Source organism: Primulina eburnea, chromosome 9, assembly GCF_022965805.1.
Source record: "Primulina eburnea isolate SZY01 chromosome 9, ASM2296580v1, whole genome shotgun sequence".
In the NCBI taxonomy this organism is placed as follows: Eukaryota; Viridiplantae; Streptophyta; class Magnoliopsida; order Lamiales; family Gesneriaceae; genus Primulina; species Primulina eburnea.
The window spans coordinates 28,807,674-28,830,145 of NC_133109.1; the positions used below are offsets into that span (position 1 = coordinate 28,807,674).

A 22,472-nucleotide genomic window follows, 5' to 3' on the forward strand; every position below is an offset into this window, starting at 1 on the left:
TACATCAAGAGTGTTTTTCTCTTTATTCCAATATTATTAGATCGTATAGGTCTTTCACATTTTTATGAAAGTTGACATATATGTTAGATTTAATGACTAACATTGACGGTTTCATAGAAGAAAAATAATCTAGGTGTAGCTAAGAATAATCTTTGTTAGAAGGTCACAGGCATATGTACACATATTAATGGTACTGTAATTGCATCAGTGATAGGTGATTTGGTGACTCCTTGGTTCCCTAATTTTTTTTTTTGAAAGGTGGTTCCCTAATTTATTACCATACACAGTATCATGGTCAATCCATCATTCGATTTTCGATTCTAAATGTAATAGATTATATGAAACCAGTCTCAGATTCTGGTAAGATATTCCAATCCCATTTTCTGATCTATTCTATACCAGGAAATGTTTGATCTCTTACATTTTTCGAAATTTTGGATGCATGATCTGTCTATTTCATGAATATACCTTCCGCCCTTTTCGGATTTTTCCAGGAATCGGGACGATGGTTTATTTGAATCTACGTATTTTTCAGAAACAGGAATTTTCTAAGGAAAGAAATGTCGATAGGGCAAAGATCACTTCCGCCACTACAAAGGACACCGGGATACAGAGACCCCACAACCCCAGTCAAGCCTCCGCCGTCACGGAAAGCGGCCCTGCCGCCTTCTTTCCAACTACAAGAGAAGAAAAGCACCTGCTGCCGCAACTTCTGCTGCGGAATCTCCATCGTCACCGCCATCTCACTGCTCTTCTTTCTCTCGGCGCTCGGCTTTTTCGTCCTGTGGTTCGAACCCCGCCTCCCCGAAGTCCACCTTAAGGCTTAAATCCATCGATTTCAAGAAATTCAACGTCACCACAACCCCCGATGGCCTCACATTAGAGCACAATCCATGGTAAGCGTGGAAGTCAAGAACCCAAATTCAAACTTGAGAATAGAGTACGACAGGACGAGGATATATGTCAACGAAGTTAACGGGGGCACAAATCTTGGACAGGTCACCGTGCCTGGATTCATGCAGGACAAGAACAACGTGACAACGTTGAAATTAACTGCCAGTTAAGAGAAAGAGATTTTAGATAGCAAAATAGCTGAAGAATTGAGTAATGGATTCAAGAACAAGAAACTGGTAATGAATGTTGAGATCGAGAGTGGCATCGGGATAAAGAGTAGCGGATGGGCAGTTCGAACTGTTGAGGTGAAGGTTCTGTGTGGTGGAGTGACCCTCAGCCAAGTTCGACAAGGCGGAGCCGCTGCTCCGAAATGCCGAATCAAGATACTCGATTGGTACGTACGTGCATAAATACTTGGTGAAAACATGATGATAATGATATATGACGTGCAACGCATAAATTTCTATTCGAGTTTCGTTCAAACTATGTTTCATTGGATATTTCAGGGTTTACCTAAACTGAATGTTTTTCCCAGCTAATTCGATAGAAGATATGGTGTTGCTTCTGATTCTAAAAGCAGTATCTCAAGTGAATAATGGAAGATCTTATGTACTCGAGTTGTACCTAGCTAATTAATTAGTTTATCATTCGAAGTTTGGATCCTTATTTTGGCTATTTTGCACCGTGAGTGCATGGATCAGAGTGTGGCCATCGATCCAATAAGTTCATATTTGAATAGGACTTGAACTGCAGTTTATAGATACAGTGTACTTCGAGTTGAACTCTATCTGATAGATGCATTATGATGACTAATTTCATGGTACGTGATATACGATTGTCTCCGGCATCTCCTTCCTTGCGATTAAGATAATGAGTTCGGGCATGACCAGCTCCCATAGTGTGACGGGTGTCCTTGTTAGGACATCACATTCGGGGCGTCCAAGGGTTTGCATAAATCGAATGTTATTTCGAGTTAGTTCGATTGAAGATATGGTGTTGCTTCTTTTGTAATGCAGGTGGAGAATGGAATTAAGATGCATGCAAAAGGGTTGAACCTGATTGGTTTACATTTGAAATTATTTGAATCCTCATTCTGGCTATATTCTACAATAGAATAGATATAATATAAGTTGGTATTAAATTCTTGGGACATTATAAAAAAAAATTGGAAAAAAAAAAAAAGAAGAAGTTAGGATATGTACATCTATATGGTGAGCAATCGAGAGAGCAACCTTAACCTTTATCATAATAAAGATAAAAGTAATCATTTTTCCTTGCTTGTAAAGGATGTCTTTTTTTATATTTCTTGGAATTGTTGTGAGTGCTTATAAAATTGTTGGAATCAAGAAAATGAAAAATAATTTATTTTTTCCCTAATGGAAAATAAAGTCCTAGCAAAAAATGGAAATCGATCAAGGGCCTAATATATTCGATAATATAATTAAAAAATAACAAAAAAATTTGTGAGACTGTCTCACGGGTCATATTTTGTGAGACGGATCTCTTATTTAGGTCATTCATAAAAAAATATTACTTTTTATGCTAAGATTATTACTTTTTATTGTGAATATCGGTAGGGTTGACCCGTCTCATAGATAAATATTCATGAGACCGTCTCACAAGAGACTTACTCTTAAAAAATATATAAAAATTAAACGTTTTTTAAGGAACACTACCAACATAATTGGGAGTCAGTTTGGGTAAAATAGATATGAAGCATGTTGACACAAGAATAGATATTGGGCAAAAACTTGTATGAGACGGTCTCACAGGTTGTATTTTATGGGACAAATCTTTATTTGGGTAATCCATGAGAAGGTATTTCTTTTTATTCTAAGATTATTATTTTTTATTGTGGATATCAGCAGGGTTGACCCGTCTCACAAGAGACATACACTAGATATTGATGAAATGCTATATCTTAATTTTGGGTTTATCTTGAACGACATTTGTAAATTTTTAAGGTCGTGATTAGTATGCTGGAATCAAATAAAGTAGTCATATATTCGATTTCGGAATGAAACGAGGATGACGAGGAATGATAGATATATTTCATTCTTTGTGATTGATGTTCACTTTAAATAACCAAACCACATTTTAATTAAAAAAAATTAAAATAATAGTAGTTAATTCAAAAGTTTTTTCTCACTATTCATATTATTTTTACTATTATAATAAAATCATTAATACTGTTATTATTTATTATTATGATTATGGTTAATATTAAAATTTGATCATTGTTGTTGATATGTATTAAATGTGGAATCTAAAGTGAGATTTATTATTTTTTGAGCAAATTTTTTTATTTAATATTATGATGTTTCAATATAAAGTTCAGATCATATGCTCTTATATGGATGCTAGCAACGTTTTTTTCACTTGTCGATAGAGTTTTCCAAAATAAATATATCCTTAAATGAAAAAATATTATTATAGAAGCTTGTCGTACACTTAATTTAACATTTTATTCGTCATTTTTCACTTGACACATGAAAATTATATACACGTACCATTATATTATGAATGGATTTTTATTTTAATTGTGTATAGGACCCAAATATTTACTGATATAAATTATTTATAGAAAATATTGGGTTGTGAAAACGTTAATAATCTTGATTTTGATGATAAAAAAATTTGTTATTTTGTTTCGAATATATTTACTGGGAGTACTCGAGTGTGAAGTTACTACCTCGAGTTAGAAACTGGAACTCGAAAAGGGTTAGACTCTAGCTAGTTGAAGTATTTCAATGATATCTCATAGCTCAGTGATCGAAATAACAAGCGGGAAAAATGGTTGAGCAAAAAACTCAATTTTTTACAAGTTATATTTCAGATCGACTCGACTAGTTCGGATATTATCTAGGAAAAATAATGATAACAAGACTTGACCAGTTCTGTGTTTTGTTTATATCTCACAAACCAATTATTAAAATAACCAGCTGGTGAAACGGTTGGAAAACCAACTCAATTATCTACAAGTGATATTCAGACTGGTCAGGTTAGTTCGGATGTTATCTACGCTAAATGGACGTCACAATGTCCAGCTAGAAGTCAATGATATGACAAACGACTAAACTTGATCAGTTCTGGTATTTTAGTTATATCTCTCATATCGATTATTGTAATGGAATTATTCAACATGAGTTAGAAAGCTACAACAATGATATAAAAATCATATTTAGAAGTCAAAGTCTGAATCAGAGCTTAAGGAAATGATAAACTGCAATGGTATTTCTAGTTCTGTAACATAGATACAACTATCGACTAGACATAAGGGTGTCAATTCGAGTGGGTTGGGTTGGGTCGGGTTGAGCAATAATACTATTCAAAAATTACTTAACCCGAACCCAATCCGAACATGAGCCAACCCGAAAACTCTCAACCGGAACCTGAACCCAAATCAACCCGATCAACCCGATTAACCCCATTTGAATTTTTTTATTTTTTTAAAGAAAATTAAATAAAATTCAATAATAATAATAATATTTTAATTTAAAATCATAATAACAAAATCTCTCTCATATATATGATTTAAATTTGAAATTCTAATTGTAGAAAAATAAAAAAATTTACTAAATCAAATAAACAATTGTTTAAAAAATAAAAATATTCAAAATAAATATTAAATTATGAAAATTTATGACATAAATATACAATAAATATTTTTTTAGACATACAATATATAAATGTAGGCAATATTTATTAATTATATTTTAAAAAAATTAAAATTTTCGGGTCAAATTGGGTCAGCCCAACCCAACCCGATCATTTTTTCGGGTCAGGTATCAAGTCCAACCTGATCTGACCAGAACCCGAAAATCTTAAACTCAAACCTGATTTTTTTTGTTGAACCGTGTCGGGTTGGTTAGTTGTGTCTTATTTTGACATCCCTAACCAGACATGAACAGTTATGATATTTCAAGCAACTCTCTCGTACAAACTTGATATTGAGTGATTTCTTGATTCTATAGAAAGTTAAGTGAAATGACTATAATTTTCATGTTCACTACTTTATCCAGAAATTGAAAAATCAAGAATTATAACCAATAGAAAAGACCAGTTAGACTTAGATCAAACTCCAGCCGCTCAAATCTGACCGAACTGCTCTAGAAGTCCAGCCGCTCAAATCTGACCGGACCGCTCCGGAAGTCCAGTCACCAGCCATATATCAAAAAGTTGCTAGAAAGTCAAATATAATTGTTTCAATGTTACAAACCATACAGAACTGTTTCATACGATCATATTCTTATTTCAAATATTCATACAATTCTTGGAGCTTATTAATATATCTTGAAAATAAAATACAAACTTTTGATGAAGATTAAAAGCAAGTGCATCATATATGAAAAAAATTAACTAGAATGAAAGCAAGCTCAAATATGATGATACATATGAAATATATATTGTAAATGATTAAATCAATTACATACATACATAAGGCTATGTTTGGTGTGGATGATAAGTGAAGGATATATTATTAATCCCATGTTTGTCTCATTTTTTATAGGCTCAATTAATCATGAAGCCCATGATAAAAAAAAAAACCTATTTAGTTGAAAATGTATCACATTGTTTTGGAGTGATTAACAATCCAATTCCTAAAATATAACATAAATTATTATTTTAACCACAAAAAATCAACATGAGAGATGCAATTTTAGATATGCTCTCGGTTCAGGTTTTAGGAAATCAAAAATTCTTTGTTTTTGATATCACAATATATTATTAATATTGTAATTTGTAACAAAGACTTCATGTAATTATATATTAATAAGTCGAAAACTAAAAAAAAATCATCTCAAAAATAAAAATAAAAATAAAGACAATAATCACAAAGCACTGGTGTTTGTTAAAAATCGGGTTTGGAAATTCGAATTATACGTACAGACTTATATATATATATATATATATATATATATATATATATATATATATATATATATATATATATATATATATATAATATTTTTATTGTACGACACAACAAAATTTGTCAATTCAAAAAAATATATATAAGTAACTTGGATAAATATAGAAAAAATATTTAATTCATTGGGTAAAATTAATTTTTAGGAAAAATTGTTTTTGTGATCCAATATATTTGTAGATTTTGACCATATATCTTGTCAAATTTAAATTTTAGTCATCCAACTTCGTTTTTTTAAAAAACAAAATAGGTCTTTTTTTTTACTTGACATAGACGTGTCTCATCAATGTAGTGTTGATATAACATTGAATTGTATAGTGGTAAAACTAAATAAAATTTAAAAAATTGAGAAAAAAATAATTAGAAATCAAAATTAAAAATGAGATAAAATGTAAAATCATATTAATTTTTATTAAAAAAATAAATTATCAGACAAATACATAATCTATAATTGAAAATTTTATAAAATATTTATTTATTAACAAAATACATGATTTTGAAAACATTGCTACAACTATCATTTTATATACCAAATTGTCATCAATGCTAGTTTAGGATATTTTTGTCTCAACAACAAAAAATGTAAAATTTATCATACTCATTAAAATCTTACCAAATAAAACATGATTTATCACAACACATTATATATCCTTATCTTGAGTTTTGTCATCAATCCAATCAGTTATCCTATCCTACACACCAAACATAACCTAAGAGTTGAGCGTCAAATTTTATATGAATGAGGCAAAAACTTGTGTGAGACGGTCTCACGGGTCCTATTTGTGAGACGGATCTCTTATTTAGATTATCCATGAAAAAGTATTATTTTTTATGCTAAAAAGGTTGACTCGTCTCACAGATTAAGATTCGTGAGACGGTCTCATATGAGACCCACTCTATGAATGATAGTGTTTACATAAAGATATTAAAGATTGTGTTTGTAGCCTTGGCATAAGTGACGTTAAAAATTATGCAGATTGGTAGGTTACGATCTACAATTGAGAATGTACTAGGAGTTTCGATAAAGCAATGAATAAGTCTTAAGTAGAAATGAGTTTGTACAAAGGGTTGTATAAATCAAAGTCTTCTAGTGAATCATTCTTAAGTAGAAAAATGTGACGTAGAAGTTGTCAATCTCCGAACATCCATAAACAAATTTGTGTATCTTTAATTTATTGACTTCTATTATTGTTGTTGTTTTGAGAATCATTGTTGAAGAATTTTTCGTATCTTTAAAATAGCAAAATATTTCATAAAAGTGTTTCATAAAATGTTCCAACTAAATTATTTTTATTATTTCAACTTGCATATCTTAAAAATATTTTATAAAGTAATTAATCGGTTTTTAGAGAGATTATATTGAATTTTTTTCGTTTTTATTTTAAAAACAAACTCGTAATTTCATTCATTTTTAAACATTTCAAGAATGACCTAATGTAGCTTATGTGAGGACCCGGACGCTAATCAATTCTTAATCGTCATCAGGATCAATTTACTAATCAAGTAATTAGGGTCATAATTTTTTTTTCTTTTTAATGCGGAAAGTAGTGAGATCAAACTAATTTACAACTCAATATAAAATAAAGTACAAGTCATGTACCGTTTACACATCAGTAAATACTAAGGTTCAACATCTAATTATCAAGTGCCAAAACCCTATATACATCCAAGTCCGAAGTCTCCTCTCTATCACGATCTCTCCTCATCTTCTGGACCATGATCATGTCACACCTGTTGTCATGTACATATACAAACAAGACAATAGCTGGATAATTCCGATTAGAATATAATCCCAATATAAATCAACGAAACATGCTATCATATGATAAATATAAAAGCATGGACAGATAACAACAATATATATCAAAAGCTGAAACATAATCAATATCAAACTGTCGACAATGCTCGTGACTCCACGACTCAGACTAGACTCAATCCTAGTCTAGGGATCCCGGTTTCCAGATGTGGGTATTCTTATATCGACCAACAGTAATAGAAAAGACTCCAGTTCTATCCACGTCGATATAACCAAACATCCAGTGTCCTGACCTAACCGTCATAGACTGTAGTCCTATCACCAATACACTATTTTGTGACATCGTGCAATGTGCCCGTGGCTATCCCGCAACTATCAGGTACTTCTGTCACAAGATTACTCGTCTAATGCATGCTCCTATAACTCCATAGAACAGGCATTTAATCAAATCAATAATCACAATAATAAAACATAATAATAAGTATGTGATTTAGGGAAACTCAAGTACATCCTACTTGAGTCGATGTCCCAATACCACATTGACTTATACCTTTCGTTTGTAGTCTCGGTCTGAAGCAATCTCAGTTCTGAATTCAAGACTGTCTCTGTAAATCTGAAATGACATATTGAGAATCATAATATCAATATTCCATTTTCAATTCAACATTGAATCCGATTAATTTGGATTTAATTAAAATCATCGACATAACAGTACAATCCCGATATCCCGGTTAATACAACATCACCAGATAATAATTCCCTCAACCAATAATCAATACTGATAAAATCTGATATCATATCTCAGTCTATTAACTTCAGAAAATCATAACAATTTCATAACCAGTCTGTTTCTTAACCTGACTTCGATTCTATGATGTCTAGCATGTCAAAAACATCATATATGAATTCTATTCAATTCTGACAATATCATAATTTCAAGACGTGTCAAAACGTAGTAAAACTTACGTCCAGTTGTAGCCTACGTCGATAGGAATAGGGGTGGGTACGGTACGGTATACCGTACCGAACTACGGTACCGTATACCGTACCGAAAATATCGGTATGAAATTTTTTCATACCGATACCGAAAATTCGGTATACCGCATGTGCGGTATACCGAATTTTCGGTATGAAAAAAACTCATACCGGTACCGTACCGACACCGAAAATTTTGTCGGTATACCGAAAAAATGTCGGTATACCGAAAATATTTTCGGTATACCGACATTTTTTTGGTATACCGAACTTAAATTTAAAAAATAATAATAATAAAAAATTATTTTCGGTATTTCGGTATATACCGAAATACCGAAAAAAATTTATTTCATACCGATACCGATACCGATACCGAAAATTTCGGTACGGTATGTTACCGTACCGAAAATTTCGGTATACCGATTTTTTCGGTAAGTTCGGTATTTTTTTCGGCACGATTTATTTTTTCCCACCCCTAGATAGGAACACAGTACCGAAGTCGGATTCAAAATCAGACGGACGGATTCTTGCAAAATCCCAATTTAAAATCAAAATATGAAGTTGCTTCGATTTCTCGATTTCCTCTGTTCTTTCCCGTTTCTGAAGCAATGATATATATATATATATATATATATATATATATATATATATATATATATATATATATATATACCTTGCATGCATTAAGCGACGTGGCCCTTTCCTTCGCAAGCGCATATGCGCGACGCCTTCCGCGCATATGCGCGAGGCTCTCTGGAAGTTGGTAACATATGCTCGCGCATATGTGCGCACTCACTTCGCGCATATGCGCGGGGCCTTCTGTCCACCTTGCGCATGGGCGCGCATCCGGTCGCGCATGTGCGCCTACGCTACTGCCCTCGCACACAACTTTTCACATGTAATCTTATTTCGTGTCCCGATAAATCCTCTCATAATCATATCAAATTATAAATCAATAATTACAGATTACTAGGATTAAATTTCCGGGCATTACAGCTTACGTTCTAAGAGATTTTTTAAAAGAGTTTATTCATCATCCTCTAAAATTTAATCTAATATCAAAAAATGTTTATCTCTGTATATCAAAGCAGCACCTGTTTTTTATGGGTCTGAAGCAAAAGTTAAAATAAGTCATTCGCAGATAACAAGTACACTAAAAATACATAAACATACTAGAAAAATATGTTACATCGATAACAAGTCATACACTGTTACGATCATCTTTTTATCATACAATGCTGCGATCAGTTTTGTCTGATGGTGTAAACTGATTCTTGTAAACTTAATGTGGGTAAATTGAAATGAGGAAAACCGATAAACTGATAAGTACTTAATCTTATTTCATAATGAGTGAAGAATTATGTTTTTTTTTTTAAAAATAAAATGACATGAATAAATAATCATAATGCATTTTTTCATGAAAAAACCAATAATGACTGAATTTATGGTCAATGTTCGAAAATATAATTTTTTTGTTTACACAATTTGGAGTATTCAAATAGCGAAATCAAGTATTTGAAACCCAATAATAGATAATAATTTGGTCGATGGGGAAGACACGATTATTTTGGTGGAAAAAATTATATATTTATTTAAATAATAAAAAGAAAAAAATGTATATTTATCGGAGTTAAAACTAAATTTGTAATTGTCATTTATTGACTTGTAAAAAAAGTTATTTAGATACTGAATCTATACTATATTATTAACAGTGAAGATATGATAATAACTACCTAGAGAGGATACTAACTTTTTATTCCAATTTTATCCCTATATGATACTGATATTACATTTTTGTTTTTTTTTTCAATTTCAGCCCACAATCTTCCAATTTTACTCTTATATGATACTAATATTATATTTTTGTTTTGTTTTTTTTTTTTCAATTTCAACACACACTTTTATTTTTATTTATTTTTTATTTCAACAATTCAAATATCAATTTAGTCCCTCCTTAAATTTTTAAACTTTCACTTTAGTTCATCGATAATGATAAAAAATATTGTACACACTTGCCTCGCGTGTGCAGATTAATCAGTTTTAAATTAAAGACGTACACACGTATGTTATTCAAATATACCGTTTTTTTATTCAATAAATTATGTTGTCAATGACTTGCCAGCTGGCTTTGTATAGAAATATACGATTCTCAGAAGTCAGCTCAACGAATCTCAGAAGTCAGACATCAATAAAATATAATACTAAATAATAGATAAAAATAATTAAAATAATGAAATGATTTTATTTAAATAAAAATAAAATATTAATTAAAGTGATAATGAGATTCATAAATATTTGATTGGTATGATATTTGATTGTGAAATATAAAACATTTGAGTAGAAAAATATTTGATTGATAATATAAATTAACGGGATCACAAATATTTGAACGAAATATTCTCTTTTATCGTGGGTGGTCTAATAAAAAAAGAAAAGAAATTAATGTAATATTTCTTATTTTTTTGGTGGACTGGCAGTTGCGTCACCCTCAGACTGTGCGAGCACATCTATTTCTCCGTTCCGATCGTCACCTGCGTGGAAAAGCACGAATTTTCAAATTTTTAAAACAAAATTTCTCCTAAAAAAATTATATTTTCCCCATTTATTTTAATGCCAAGAAATGCATGAATTGTAAGCTTGTGGGCATGTTGAAGACTAGTTGAAAGTTGTGAAAAGAATGTCAGAAACAGCGGAGGTTCGTTTAGTTCGGTGTCCGAAGTGTAAGAATTTGCTTCCAGAGGTCACTGGTTACTCTGTTTACCGGTGTGGTGGTTGTGGAGCTGTTTTAAGAGGTAAGTTTTCCAAATATATTAAGCAAAAGACTTGTGCTTTGTGAACTATTCTGAGATTTAGTTTCTTTCATGGTGTCTTTGGTCCTATGGAAGTTGAGAAATTTTCATTTTCGATTTCAATTTGGTTTTATTTTTATCTGGGAGATATTGGGAATGGTGGGACTTGATTGATGTTAATTTTTTCTTGATGTTTTGTTCTTAGTTTTTTTTTTGTGGGTTCTATTGTATGGTTGACTTTTCAGCAGGGGACAAAGGTTTTAATTTGGACTCGTTCTCGGAAAGGTCTGATGAGGAAAAGGTTGCAATGATGAAAGAGAAGTATCTTGAAAAATATGAGAAAAAGGGTAGTATGTCTGATGGGATGTCGAACATTAGTCCATCTAGCCGAGCTGAGAGGAGCGCTTTGCGGGATTCAGCTGAAAATTACGGTGGTAGCCTGATGGATACGGAGAACTTGTGGGAGCATGGCGGTGGAACAATCCAAGGTAGTGATTTGGATGAGTTGGGACGAGCAGGTGTTGCTCGAGATTTCGAGGATTTGACTTTATGTAATGATGATGAGAATAGGAAGCGAAGATTAGATCAAGTTTCGGAGGACCATGGCTCGTCTAATCTTGTGTCTAGGCGAAGTTATGATTATGAATTTGAGGTGAAGAATAGGATTGGTGTGGATGGATTTAACAAAGATGGTTACGTTGGAGAAGATCGACCTAAGATTTTTAGGGGGTTGGATGGGAGGAATGAACGGTTGAGTCGGTATGGTTGTTTGAATGATAGGGGTAAAGAAAAGACTTTTCTTGACAGGCCGATTGCCAATGAAGATTCCCGTTATAGTTCTGAGGATTGGTATCCCAATAAATCATTGGGAGTGAATAGCTCACCAGGGCAATACCCGTATCTTGGTACACGTTTTAATAGGCCTTCTTATCAGAATCAGTACCCTGAGCCTTCTCGGATGCACAGACTAGAAATGGGTGTTGACGGCTTTAATTCTTCACGATGCGCATTGAATCGTGTTCAACAATATGAGGGTCCGTTGAGATCTGAGATGCTAAGAAGGGGTCCCATTCCCTTTCGAACACCTCCTCGTTATCAACAACCTTCATCTCATCCAAATAGTTCTGGATCATACGCGGGTGATGGCATGGTTTATTTGGACCCATTCAAGCCATATAATCCTAGTGACAATAATCACCATCCATCTTGCTCTTGTTTCCATTGTTTCAACACGAGACAAGGTCCTCCCGTTGCCTTCAGTGATAAGTACTCCGATGTATCAGTTGATACATTGTTTAACTATCAAAAAAATTCCGGCACATTGGGTCCACGAGATTATCATTTCCAAGCTACAGATCATCATCCTTTAAGATCTCATAATCCTCTCTCCCACACGAGATGGTCCAGTGATGTGAATTCTGAAGTGGATTGTTTTATTCGCCGGCATCCTCCGAGGGTGCATTCAGCTTCTGCTGTACTACATTGTCGTCCTATAGGCGGTGGTGCTCCATTCTTCGTATGCTTCAATTGTTTTGAGTTGTTGATATTGCCAAAGAATGTTGCAACTAACAGTGACCCGAAGAAAATTAAATGTGGGGTGTGCTCTATAGTGATTTTTTTTTGCATTTTCCAATAACAAACTAGTGATTTGCGATGATGTAGAAGCAACAACAGATAGTCCTGTTAAGCTTGATGACAACACTATTCTGTCTCCAATACGTGGGGAAATATACATGCATGGGCATCTAAATCAAGTTGGGACCACTTTCTCATCTGGTGATTATGATAATACTGGTTATGATTTCGAGTCTATGGATAGAGAACCAGAACAACCTTCACCTGGCCGGGGAAGAGGCAGCGATTCTTCTGAGACCAAGCATCAATGTTCCAAATCGAAGCATACTATTGAGGTGGAGAAAGTGACTGAAAGTTTGAATGTGCTGAGAGACGACCCTAAATTGGCTTACGAGGAAAGAATGAATAAAGAGGCTTCACCTCCTGTGGGATCATCACTTCAAGAATACTTTGAATATTCAAATAAGTTTCATGTGAAGAATCGTCAAGGTTCCCATGAAAAATATTTGCCAAGCAAGACTACCAGGCATCAATTTTCTATCAATAACTCGTCAGCAGCAACTGAGACGGACGTATCATCCAATGAGTTCTCAAATACTGGCACATCATTTGATTCCAGAGAGGCAAGCAGAAAAGGCAGAAAAGCATCTGATTCATTTTTTGCTGGAATTGTAAAAAAGAGTTTTAAGGAATTTAGTAGATCAAATCAGAAACCTGAGAAAGAAAGGGCTGATGTGACCATTAATGGGCATCATATGCCGAATGAAATGATTAAGAAGGCAGAAGAAGTTGCCGGACCCATCCACCCTGGGCAATACTGGTATTAACGCACCTAAACTAAACATGACATTTTCTTCCCGATCACTTTCTGTCAAGATTGTTTATGAATAGTTGAATTATAGTAAAAAGAAAATGACACAACTCATAGTTCATGCAGTTCGGCTGTGGACTTAGTCCACTACACAATCGAAATGAGACCAAATTTCTAATCTCACGTATTTATATATGTGAGATATATTGGCACATGTGACAAGGAATATCTAGTCCTTATAATATCAAATCTGATTTTAAGATAGACATATGTATGTATATATATGTTTTGTATTTGATCAAAATCTTATATATTATTTCTTGATCAGGTATGACTACCAAGCTGGATTCTGGGGCTTGATGGGAGGCCCTTGTCTAGGAATAATTCCTGTAAGAATTTTCCATCTTTGTTGATGAAACAGTCTCAAATTTGGTGAATATATGATTCTTCCATACGTTTCTTAAAAAATTAGCTCTCTTTTCTTGCAGCCGGGCATCAAGGAATTTAACCATCCCATGCCAGAAAAGTGTGCTGGTGGAAACACCGGCATATATGTAAATGGTAGAGAACTTAACCAGAAAGATTTGAATTTGCTGAAACGTAGAGGGATGCCAACCGATAGAAATCGATCATATGCCATTGAAATATCCGGCGGAATCATAGACAAGGACACCGGTGAGGAGCTAAAGAGCCTGGGAAAACTTGCTCCAACGTATGTCCCTATTCTGGTGTATATCTTTTGTTTCCTTTTCTTGGGAATCATTTTTATGAAAATGTTTCCTTTACTGACTTGAGATTATGAACAGCGTGGAGAGGCTACAGCGTGGTTTTGGCATGCGAGTTCCAAAAGCAGCTCCACGATCATAGTTTCCAAAGATTCGAGGGCTTTCACTGGTACTTCTGATGTGCCACTATTTTTCTTCACCGAGGAAGATGAAAGAAATTTACCTGATGCATCGTTTTATTTTGCCTATATATTTTTTCATGAACTAATACAAAGTTGTGATTCATTTTTACCTGTGACAATAATTTATTGAGCCAGGGATAACAGAGAAAACATACAAGAAAATAAGATGCAGTTTTCGTTTTGTTTTGGGTTTTTTTTATAAAGTTTGTCTGGAATGTAAAGACAGTATGTAACTCTGTAAATTTGAGATTATTTGCAGTTTTATCATTTATCTGTTTGTTTGCAAGCTGTAATGAGACCACTGCCTGCAATTTGGATTATTGCATATGTATGTATCTATATACCTATAAAAGTGTGGATTTTTCACATTGTTTTCCGATTGTGCATTGACAAGAATACCCTTCATGCAAACTTGAATTGACAATAAAAGTGTAAATAAAGGGTCAAAATTTCATAATTGTCATTTACCATCTTCATCTAATAGGACATAAATTACTGACTGTTTCCTAATCATTACTACTATTTACTTGTCATTTAGAGCCCGTTAATTTCAATTTCAAATCGTTGTGTAGCAGGCCTCTTGAGTCTGACTAAAGTTTTACTATGAATACTTTCTTTTAGCAATTCATACATCGAGCATTATTTACTTGCACGTGCAATTCCCTTCCTCATTCAGAACTATGGAGCTTTATTTGATTTCTCGGGAGCAGGAATTACAAATCCAGTTTAGTTGAAAGGTTTAGGCAACGGTTCAATCATTGACCTCTCGTCAGAATATTGGGCATACCAGGTAATTGGTCCGAACTTTGTAACACACCATACATACACTGTGATAGAACTTGTTCCTTGATGAACTCTACAAGTACGGAGAAAAAACATTTGTAGAGAATTTAATAAATTTACAGCTTGTCACCATTATAAAATTTCTCACTATAAATTTTTCCTCACCAGATTGATTTGAAAGGGGAAGAATCAGGGCTATCTACAGCAAGTTCCCGACTTGGTTGTACAAGCCTGCTTCGCCTAAATATACTCCTCCGACTTTACAAGGTAACATCATGCATTCTCATTTGTTGCCATTCAACTTTTTCACGTTAAGAGAATGGAAATCTCCTTGTGGCCTTTTGGTAATTGTTAGATTAATATAATGTCTAAAGCTTGTACAGGGGTCAGTATTTGTTGAATTTCAGACTCAATTTTTTTCTTATATTATCGACAATGCAATGTGAATTAATAGGTCAAGTTGTTAAATATTTAACTATATTCAATCAAGCAAATTTTCATAGTCAATAAATTAAATTATTAAAGTTACAAATTTTTTCGTTTGAAATCCATATATTTGAAACTAAAATCGATTAAAACTAATTATGAGTCACGATCTCGTCCTCATTCTCATACTACGTACCAATTAATGCGTCTGCACAATAATGGATAACATACAAATTAAAGTGAAAGGAAGTAAATTATTAGTTAAAGAATAAGATTTTCATGCAAATGCAGATAAGTTCAGAAAATGGAATGGGGATTTCAGGTCTTGTTCAAGCGAGACGAGGAAAATGGCAAATCAAATAGGAACCAAGGCACATTCAATTACCATTCTACTGAACAATTATGGGAAAAAACTGCATCTTAACATTAGCAAATGAAGAAGTAGAGCCTGTCGTTGTCCATGTCAAATCACGAAAATTCTTTGAAGTCAATTTATATAACATAAATTTTGGGCTATGATCCATCCATAACTGCATAAATACATGTGAAAAAAAATTTAAAATATTGTTTTAGCAAAATATTAATAAAGAGTCCCACAATTTTGGATCTTGAATATGACATATTTTCAATTTTAGGATCATATTTATCAGTTTGTTGATGTAATGGGTAAAAAAAACATCAACATCTTATTCCAAGAGGTATTTCTTATCTCTTGATTGCTTAGTTCACATCCTTTTATGTCATTCTATATGTATTATTCAGTTTAATTCATTTATACTTAATATGATAGAGTATATTATTGAAAGTTCTTACAATGAATCTTCATCCATCTTTTTCCAAAATAGTATGTTGTTTGGCGTGACGGCTGGATTAGAAACACAACAACTTCTTCACCATAAAGTGCGATATGAAGGTGAAACGTCTTTAAAAAGTTTATTTGATTTATCGATACAATCTATTCTTATATCCTATGTTAATTACCTAAACTTCATACAATTTAACGATGAGGTGAAAAAGAATTTCTCAGAGAGCTCACGAAAAAAATATAAGACCTTCTCAGTTCAGGAGCGTCGACAATATATTGATAAAGTTTTGGAAAATCGGAAGAAAAGAAAAGCTGTTGATTTCCATCCTACCACATCTCAAAAAGCGCACAAACAAAATTGTGATGGGTTGCTCAAGGCTTTACGAAATCTAGGTATCTATCAATGTCAAATGTCAAATTGATATCAATAATATCATAAAAATATATTTGTTATTTAACACTTATATTTTATCTTTTTATTTCACCTTCTTCAATATCGTTTCGAGTTATGAATTTCTGCAAGTTAAACCATTGTTTACGAGCAAATTTTAGTGAAATTCATAGAATGGCTGATTCTTTATTGAATCTCTCTTTTTTTTTTTTTTTTTTTTTTGGATACGAGGATGAATTATTACTTATTAGTGTTCTCATGGGTGTGTGATGCAGTTGAAAAGTCAATATGGGTATTTAGGTCATTGAACAAATCATGTAACGACAAAATCATGTAAAACAAAATATAATTTTATCTCAATTACCACACATCTTTATATAAAAATTATTTTATCACTCGAATTTGGGAAATAATACTAATCTCACCTCACCTATCAAACGGGCTCTAAATATACAATACAGAGTATAACAAAAATGGCATGTAACACAATTCCAAGAACGATATGTTCATTAATGTACATGGATTACATAGTAAGGGTAGCTTCAAACTTATGAAATTTTAAAACGAATGGAAATGATTGAAGGATGAGCTAAATACCTGGTGATAATGTCCAACTAAATTGGGTGAGCTAGGTGGACAATTTACTTGGTTGAGTTATGTTTCTTTCTTGTGAATACTGATGACCGGGAAAAAAGGTTTCCGTGCTAGGTAATCTATACATTTGAAGAGAAAAGAACTTTAGTGGACATAACTACTACCCCTCTTAAGTCTGTGAGTATTAATTTTATCAAATAACTCATCTTTATACTACATTTAAATGTTTTATTCTTTTAATTCTCTCTACATATTTTTCCATGATTATATTGTAATTTTGTAATTATATTTTTATTGCAATTTCTAATTAAGTAATAAATTATAGTATCACAAAAATATTTATGAACGTCTATTTCTTTTGTTATATTTCAAATTTTAATGGTTAAAATCATATAGTTTCAAATCTATATTTAATAATTATTATATGAGCTTATTTGATATTTAACATATAATCTTATTTGAATGTCCGTTTTTCTACATATATTGATTTATTTATTATTTTAAAACTTATTTAACAAGAAATTAACAGTCATCAATGTTAGTTTACGAAAGATCGATATATAGAATTTATTATACATGACATATAGAATTGTAAAAATAAAAAGTAAAAAAAAAATTTAAGAGGTTAAATCAAATATTATGAGTTATATTTTACTATCAATATTACTATTTCATTTGTATTAATATTGTTTTTAAGAGTTAGTCGTAGTGATTTTAAATTGATAATTATTTGTCTTTAGTACGCTTCGCTTTTGTAGATTATGATTTATACATTGGTAAAATACATAATTTGGTTGATTTTTAGGTTATTATGATTTATACATTGTGTTTGAATTTTTTTAAAAAAATTTGTTTCATTTCATTTTGTTTTATATATTATGTTCATTACAATTTATTATATAACATAAAATCAACTGCTTGAATTTTAATTTGGGAAACAATTTTGAAAGTAAGTTATATAAGTTTTATAAATCGTCTAATATGATAAGAAATTAAGCTCAGATTAATAACAAAATGATTCAAATTATTTTTTTGGAAATCATATTTTTTAATTTTTATAATATAATTGAAATTACGTGCAACGCACGTGCATCATGCTAGTTAATAAAAAAGGCTGGTACTCGAGAGACATGGTCCAAGGATGGCTGCTTGGTCGGCGGCCTAAGGAAGATACTTTAGCACCTCGAATGTGGCCAGCATGCTGATCTCCCTATCTATGGTTTTGCTCTGGTAAATTGGTTGAAACCTCTTTTTTACTGTTTTTGTAGTGTAACCGTTTGCCGCGGATTTATGTGCTGGGGTTTGCTGCTGGTAGACTCTAGGTTTTAAATGCTTGTTGGTTATTGTTGTGTTTCCATTTCCGTGGCTAAAAGTTGCTTCTGCTGTGTTCGTCTTGTGTGATTTAAATTTTTTCTTTGTGAAAATTTGCTGTTTTTGTTTTTGATTAACTGTTGTGTTTTTTGAAAATGACTATAACTGGATATAACCTCGAACCTTTTATTGGAAAAACAGATTTTTCCACTACATCCAACTCCAAAATTTTTTAAAAAAGGAAATAACATTTGCCTTCATAGATTGCATATGTTTAAGTATGTAATCAAACCAAGTCGAGCTGAGTCAAACTCTTAAATGTTTGAGCTTGACTTGTCATCGAGCCGAAATCGAGCTTTATTTAACGAATATATTAATGGCTCACAAGCTTATTCAAGCTTTTGTCGAGCCTAAACGAACTTAATAAATATAAAAAATTTAAGAGTAGGTCTCATGTGAGACCGTCTCACGGATCATAATCTGTGAGACGGGTCAACCCTACCCATATTCACAATAAAAAATAATACTTTTAGCATAAAAAGTAATACTTTTGCATAGATGACCCAAATAAGAGATCCGTCTCACAGATACGACCCGTGAGACCGTCTCACACAAGTTTTTGCCAAAATTTAAATATTCATTATAAATTCGTTAAAAAATAAATTATATATTTAAAGAAATATATAACATTATTATTAAAATTTGTAAATTTATTCTAATAAATAAATTTAATAGATTTTTATATATATTTCATGAGTAATTTGCAAAATCAAATAATTAAATGTCAAAATTATTATTTTTTCATCTAAGAGATTACTCATGAATTTATCAACGAACACGAATATTGTAAAATTTGAGCATGGTTCGTTTATCTCAAACGATTTTTTATATAATCGAACTTCGAATAACTCACGAACTACTATAAGAGTTATTATTAGACTGGCTGCCCAATTATATTTTAAAATAAAATTTTAAATCTCACGGACCTGATAGCCCAATAGTAGAAGGCCCGGACCATGCTTCAATTGAAGAAATCGGGTCAATAAATACGCGGAGCCCAATCCTTATATTCTATTTATGGCCGGGTTCTGCAAAGGAATTCGCGAGCGAAATCATTTTTCATAGCCAATCATCGATCGGAATCAACACGATGGGGATGATTGAATCAGAAATCCACCAGATGTTTGTGAAATTGCTCGATGGCCGCCACAAAATCTTGAATTTCGACACCCCCTCAATCTCTGTTTTCATCCTCAAACGCCGTATCGAAGCTCTAACCTCTGTCCCCTCCCACCTTCAACTCCTCCGATTTAACAACTCCCGCATCCTCCATGATCCCCAAACTTTGAAACTCGACGAATCCCGACAAGCTACTGAAATCCCAGAAATCCTAGACCTGAATACCGATGGTTTTCGCCGCACGGGTGGTTTGGCCCCTAATCAATTGTTTTGTAGTGGATCGCCCGGCTTTCAATCACGCTCGGATCGAGAGGTGGGGAAGTTTCCAGTGGTGGTCCATCTGTCGCTCAGGCTTAGAGGTGGGAAAGGAGGGTTTGGGTCTTTGCTAAGAGGTGCGGCGACGAAGGCTGGACAGAAGAAAACGAATAATTTTGACGCTTGTAGGGATATGAGTGGGCGGAGGCTCAGACATGTCAACGCGGAGAAGAAGTTGGAGGAATGGAGGGCCGAAGCAGATGAAAGGAAGTTGGAGAGGATGGCCGAGGATTATATTAAAAAGAAGACCAAGGAAATTGCTAAGACTGGGAAGAGCAAGGGGGTTGATAGTGCTGAGAAGTATGTGGCAAAGTATAGGGAAGAATCATCCAAGTGCATGGAGGAGGTGGAGAGGTCGGTCCGGGAATCGATGAATTGGATGAAGAGGAAGGATGGTAAAAATGAGACCGTGAATCATGCCAAGCGGTTGAAGATATGGTATGAAATTTCCTCCTGTATTTTGCTCTGCATTTTATTTTTTTGTATGAGGTTGGATTTGGAGACTTGACTAGAAATATTACTGCCTCAGATAACTTTATAATCAGGGTGCTGGCCGAATTTGCTGAAAATCATGTGACAATTAATTCATAAAAAATGTATCATTGGTTCGTTAGAACTTTTGAAAGTTCGAAATTGTGGCGCGATATTATATTGTATGAGAGCATTGAAAATGGATACAAAGTTTAAATCTGTTTGTAGAACATTATCAAGCCATTCGATCTTTAATTTTGAAATTATGAATCTAAAAGTTTCTGATTTACTCATGGTTTGTGACAGTGAAATATTACTGAGGTATTCATTAGTGTTTACCTCACACATTTAACCTTTTTTCAGGTCGGGGAAGAGAAAAATTGGAGACAGTGATAGTGAGGACATGGATGAGGAAGACATTGATGGAGACAAAAGGGTGGAGGATGCCAAATCTGTTATTACGGACAACGGAAATCTTTCAGATTCGAGCAAAGAAGCTGAGGACACTCCATGTTCAGTTACTTGTGAGAAAGTCATATCTGGATATCTTGATGAAGATTCCCCTGGCTACCAGGAGGAGGATGTTTCTGCTAAAGAGTCTCCAAATTCAGATAATAGCCTTGATGGGTGTGTTGATGATGGTAAAGGCACAAGTAGGAACGAACCTGCAGTTGAGAATCTGGAGGAAATTATGGATCATAATGGAGCCAAAGTGGAGGTGCCTCACAAATTTGACTCAAGCAAATCAAAAGAAATGGTCGGTCAGTTCCCTGGTGTCTCTGTTCCCGAGGAAATAGCTACATCTACGGCAGAAGTGATCAGTGTTACCAATTCTGATCCACTTGAGGAAGTATCAGCGTCTGTGAGCTCAGAAGTTCAAGTTTTGGACAAGCCCTTGAACTTTGATGAATACAATTCAGCAGCAGAATTAGATGTACGCAGTTGATTATTTAAGCTCGTTGTTGTATATATATACACTTATTTTCTTTAAATGTTAACCACGATCAATTTTTTTTAGGTTCTTGGCATGGAAAGATTAAAAGCAGAACTTCAAAGACGGGGATTGAAATGTGGGGGCACTTTGCAAGAACGGGCAGCTAGGCTCTTCCTTCTCAAAACCACGCCACTAGAGATGCTTCCAAAGAAAGTATTAGCCAAGAAATGAAATGTCTGCTATGTAGCTTTTCTTCAAATACCTTTGAACTAATATGTGAACGTGTCTTTCTACATTATCTAGAATGATAAAATTTTAAAAAAAATCGTAGTTGATACATTGTGTCTTCTCTTTGCTTTTTCTTTTCACTCATTTATCTTGTATATTAACAGAAGCGGAAGGTAACGAAGGTGCAGACTTTACAGTATACTCACATATATTCTAATGAGCTAGACATGTGAGGATATATAGCTTGTGCAACTTGAATTGGCCAGAGGTTTTTTACATGAAATTAGCTCCCTTGTATATGATCAAATCTGTGTCAAAACATTACACAAAAAATTGTTATATTCCTAATATTATCAATGATTATTATTTATGAGGATTGCTGCAATTACGAGTACTTT

The 22,472-nt window shown here is 33.1% G+C and overlaps 3 protein-coding genes and 1 long non-coding RNA gene across 5 annotated transcripts; all 4 read left to right on the forward strand.

The window, feature by feature from the left end:
• The first annotated feature begins 260 nt into the window (after positions 1–260).
• Positions 261–1,726, forward strand: LOC140840497 (uncharacterized). The gene is made up of 3 exons (XR_012120008.1): positions 261–360; positions 536–1,288; positions 1,401–1,726. It is a non-coding gene; the product is annotated as an uncharacterized lncRNA (long non-coding RNA).
• A 9,287-nt stretch (positions 1,727–11,013) lies between these two features.
• LOC140841477 (protein ENHANCED DISEASE RESISTANCE 4-like) lies at positions 11,014–12,980 on the forward strand. 2 transcript variants are annotated; one of them, XM_073208934.1, is made up of 2 exons: positions 11,014–11,347; positions 11,590–12,980. In XM_073208934.1, exons 1-2 carry the CDS (start codon positions 11,233–11,235, stop codon positions 12,978–12,980), a joined length of 1,506 nt encoding a protein of 501 aa, XP_073065035.1. In that variant the 5' UTR covers positions 11,014–11,232. The 2 variants fall into 2 exon arrangements, with proteins under 2 accessions (XP_073065035.1, XP_073065036.1); XM_073208935.1 differs by having other exon boundaries at positions 11,015–11,347; positions 11,593–12,980.
• A 97-nt stretch (positions 12,981–13,077) lies between these two features.
• LOC140841478 (uncharacterized) lies at positions 13,078–14,908 on the forward strand. The gene is made up of 4 exons (XM_073208936.1): positions 13,078–13,739; positions 14,059–14,119; positions 14,219–14,442; positions 14,537–14,908. Exons 1-4 carry the CDS (start codon positions 13,078–13,080, stop codon positions 14,595–14,597), a joined length of 1,008 nt encoding a protein of 335 aa, XP_073065037.1. The 3' UTR covers positions 14,598–14,908.
• A 5,110-nt stretch (positions 14,909–20,018) lies between these two features.
• LOC140841479 (uncharacterized) lies at positions 20,019–22,183 on the forward strand. Its single transcript, XM_073208937.1, has 3 exons — positions 20,019–20,879; positions 21,276–21,846; positions 21,931–22,183. Exons 1-3 carry the CDS (start codon positions 20,098–20,100, stop codon positions 22,075–22,077), a joined length of 1,500 nt encoding a protein of 499 aa, XP_073065038.1. The 5' UTR covers positions 20,019–20,097; the 3' UTR covers positions 22,078–22,183.
• The last annotated feature ends 289 nt before the right edge of the window (positions 22,184–22,472 follow it).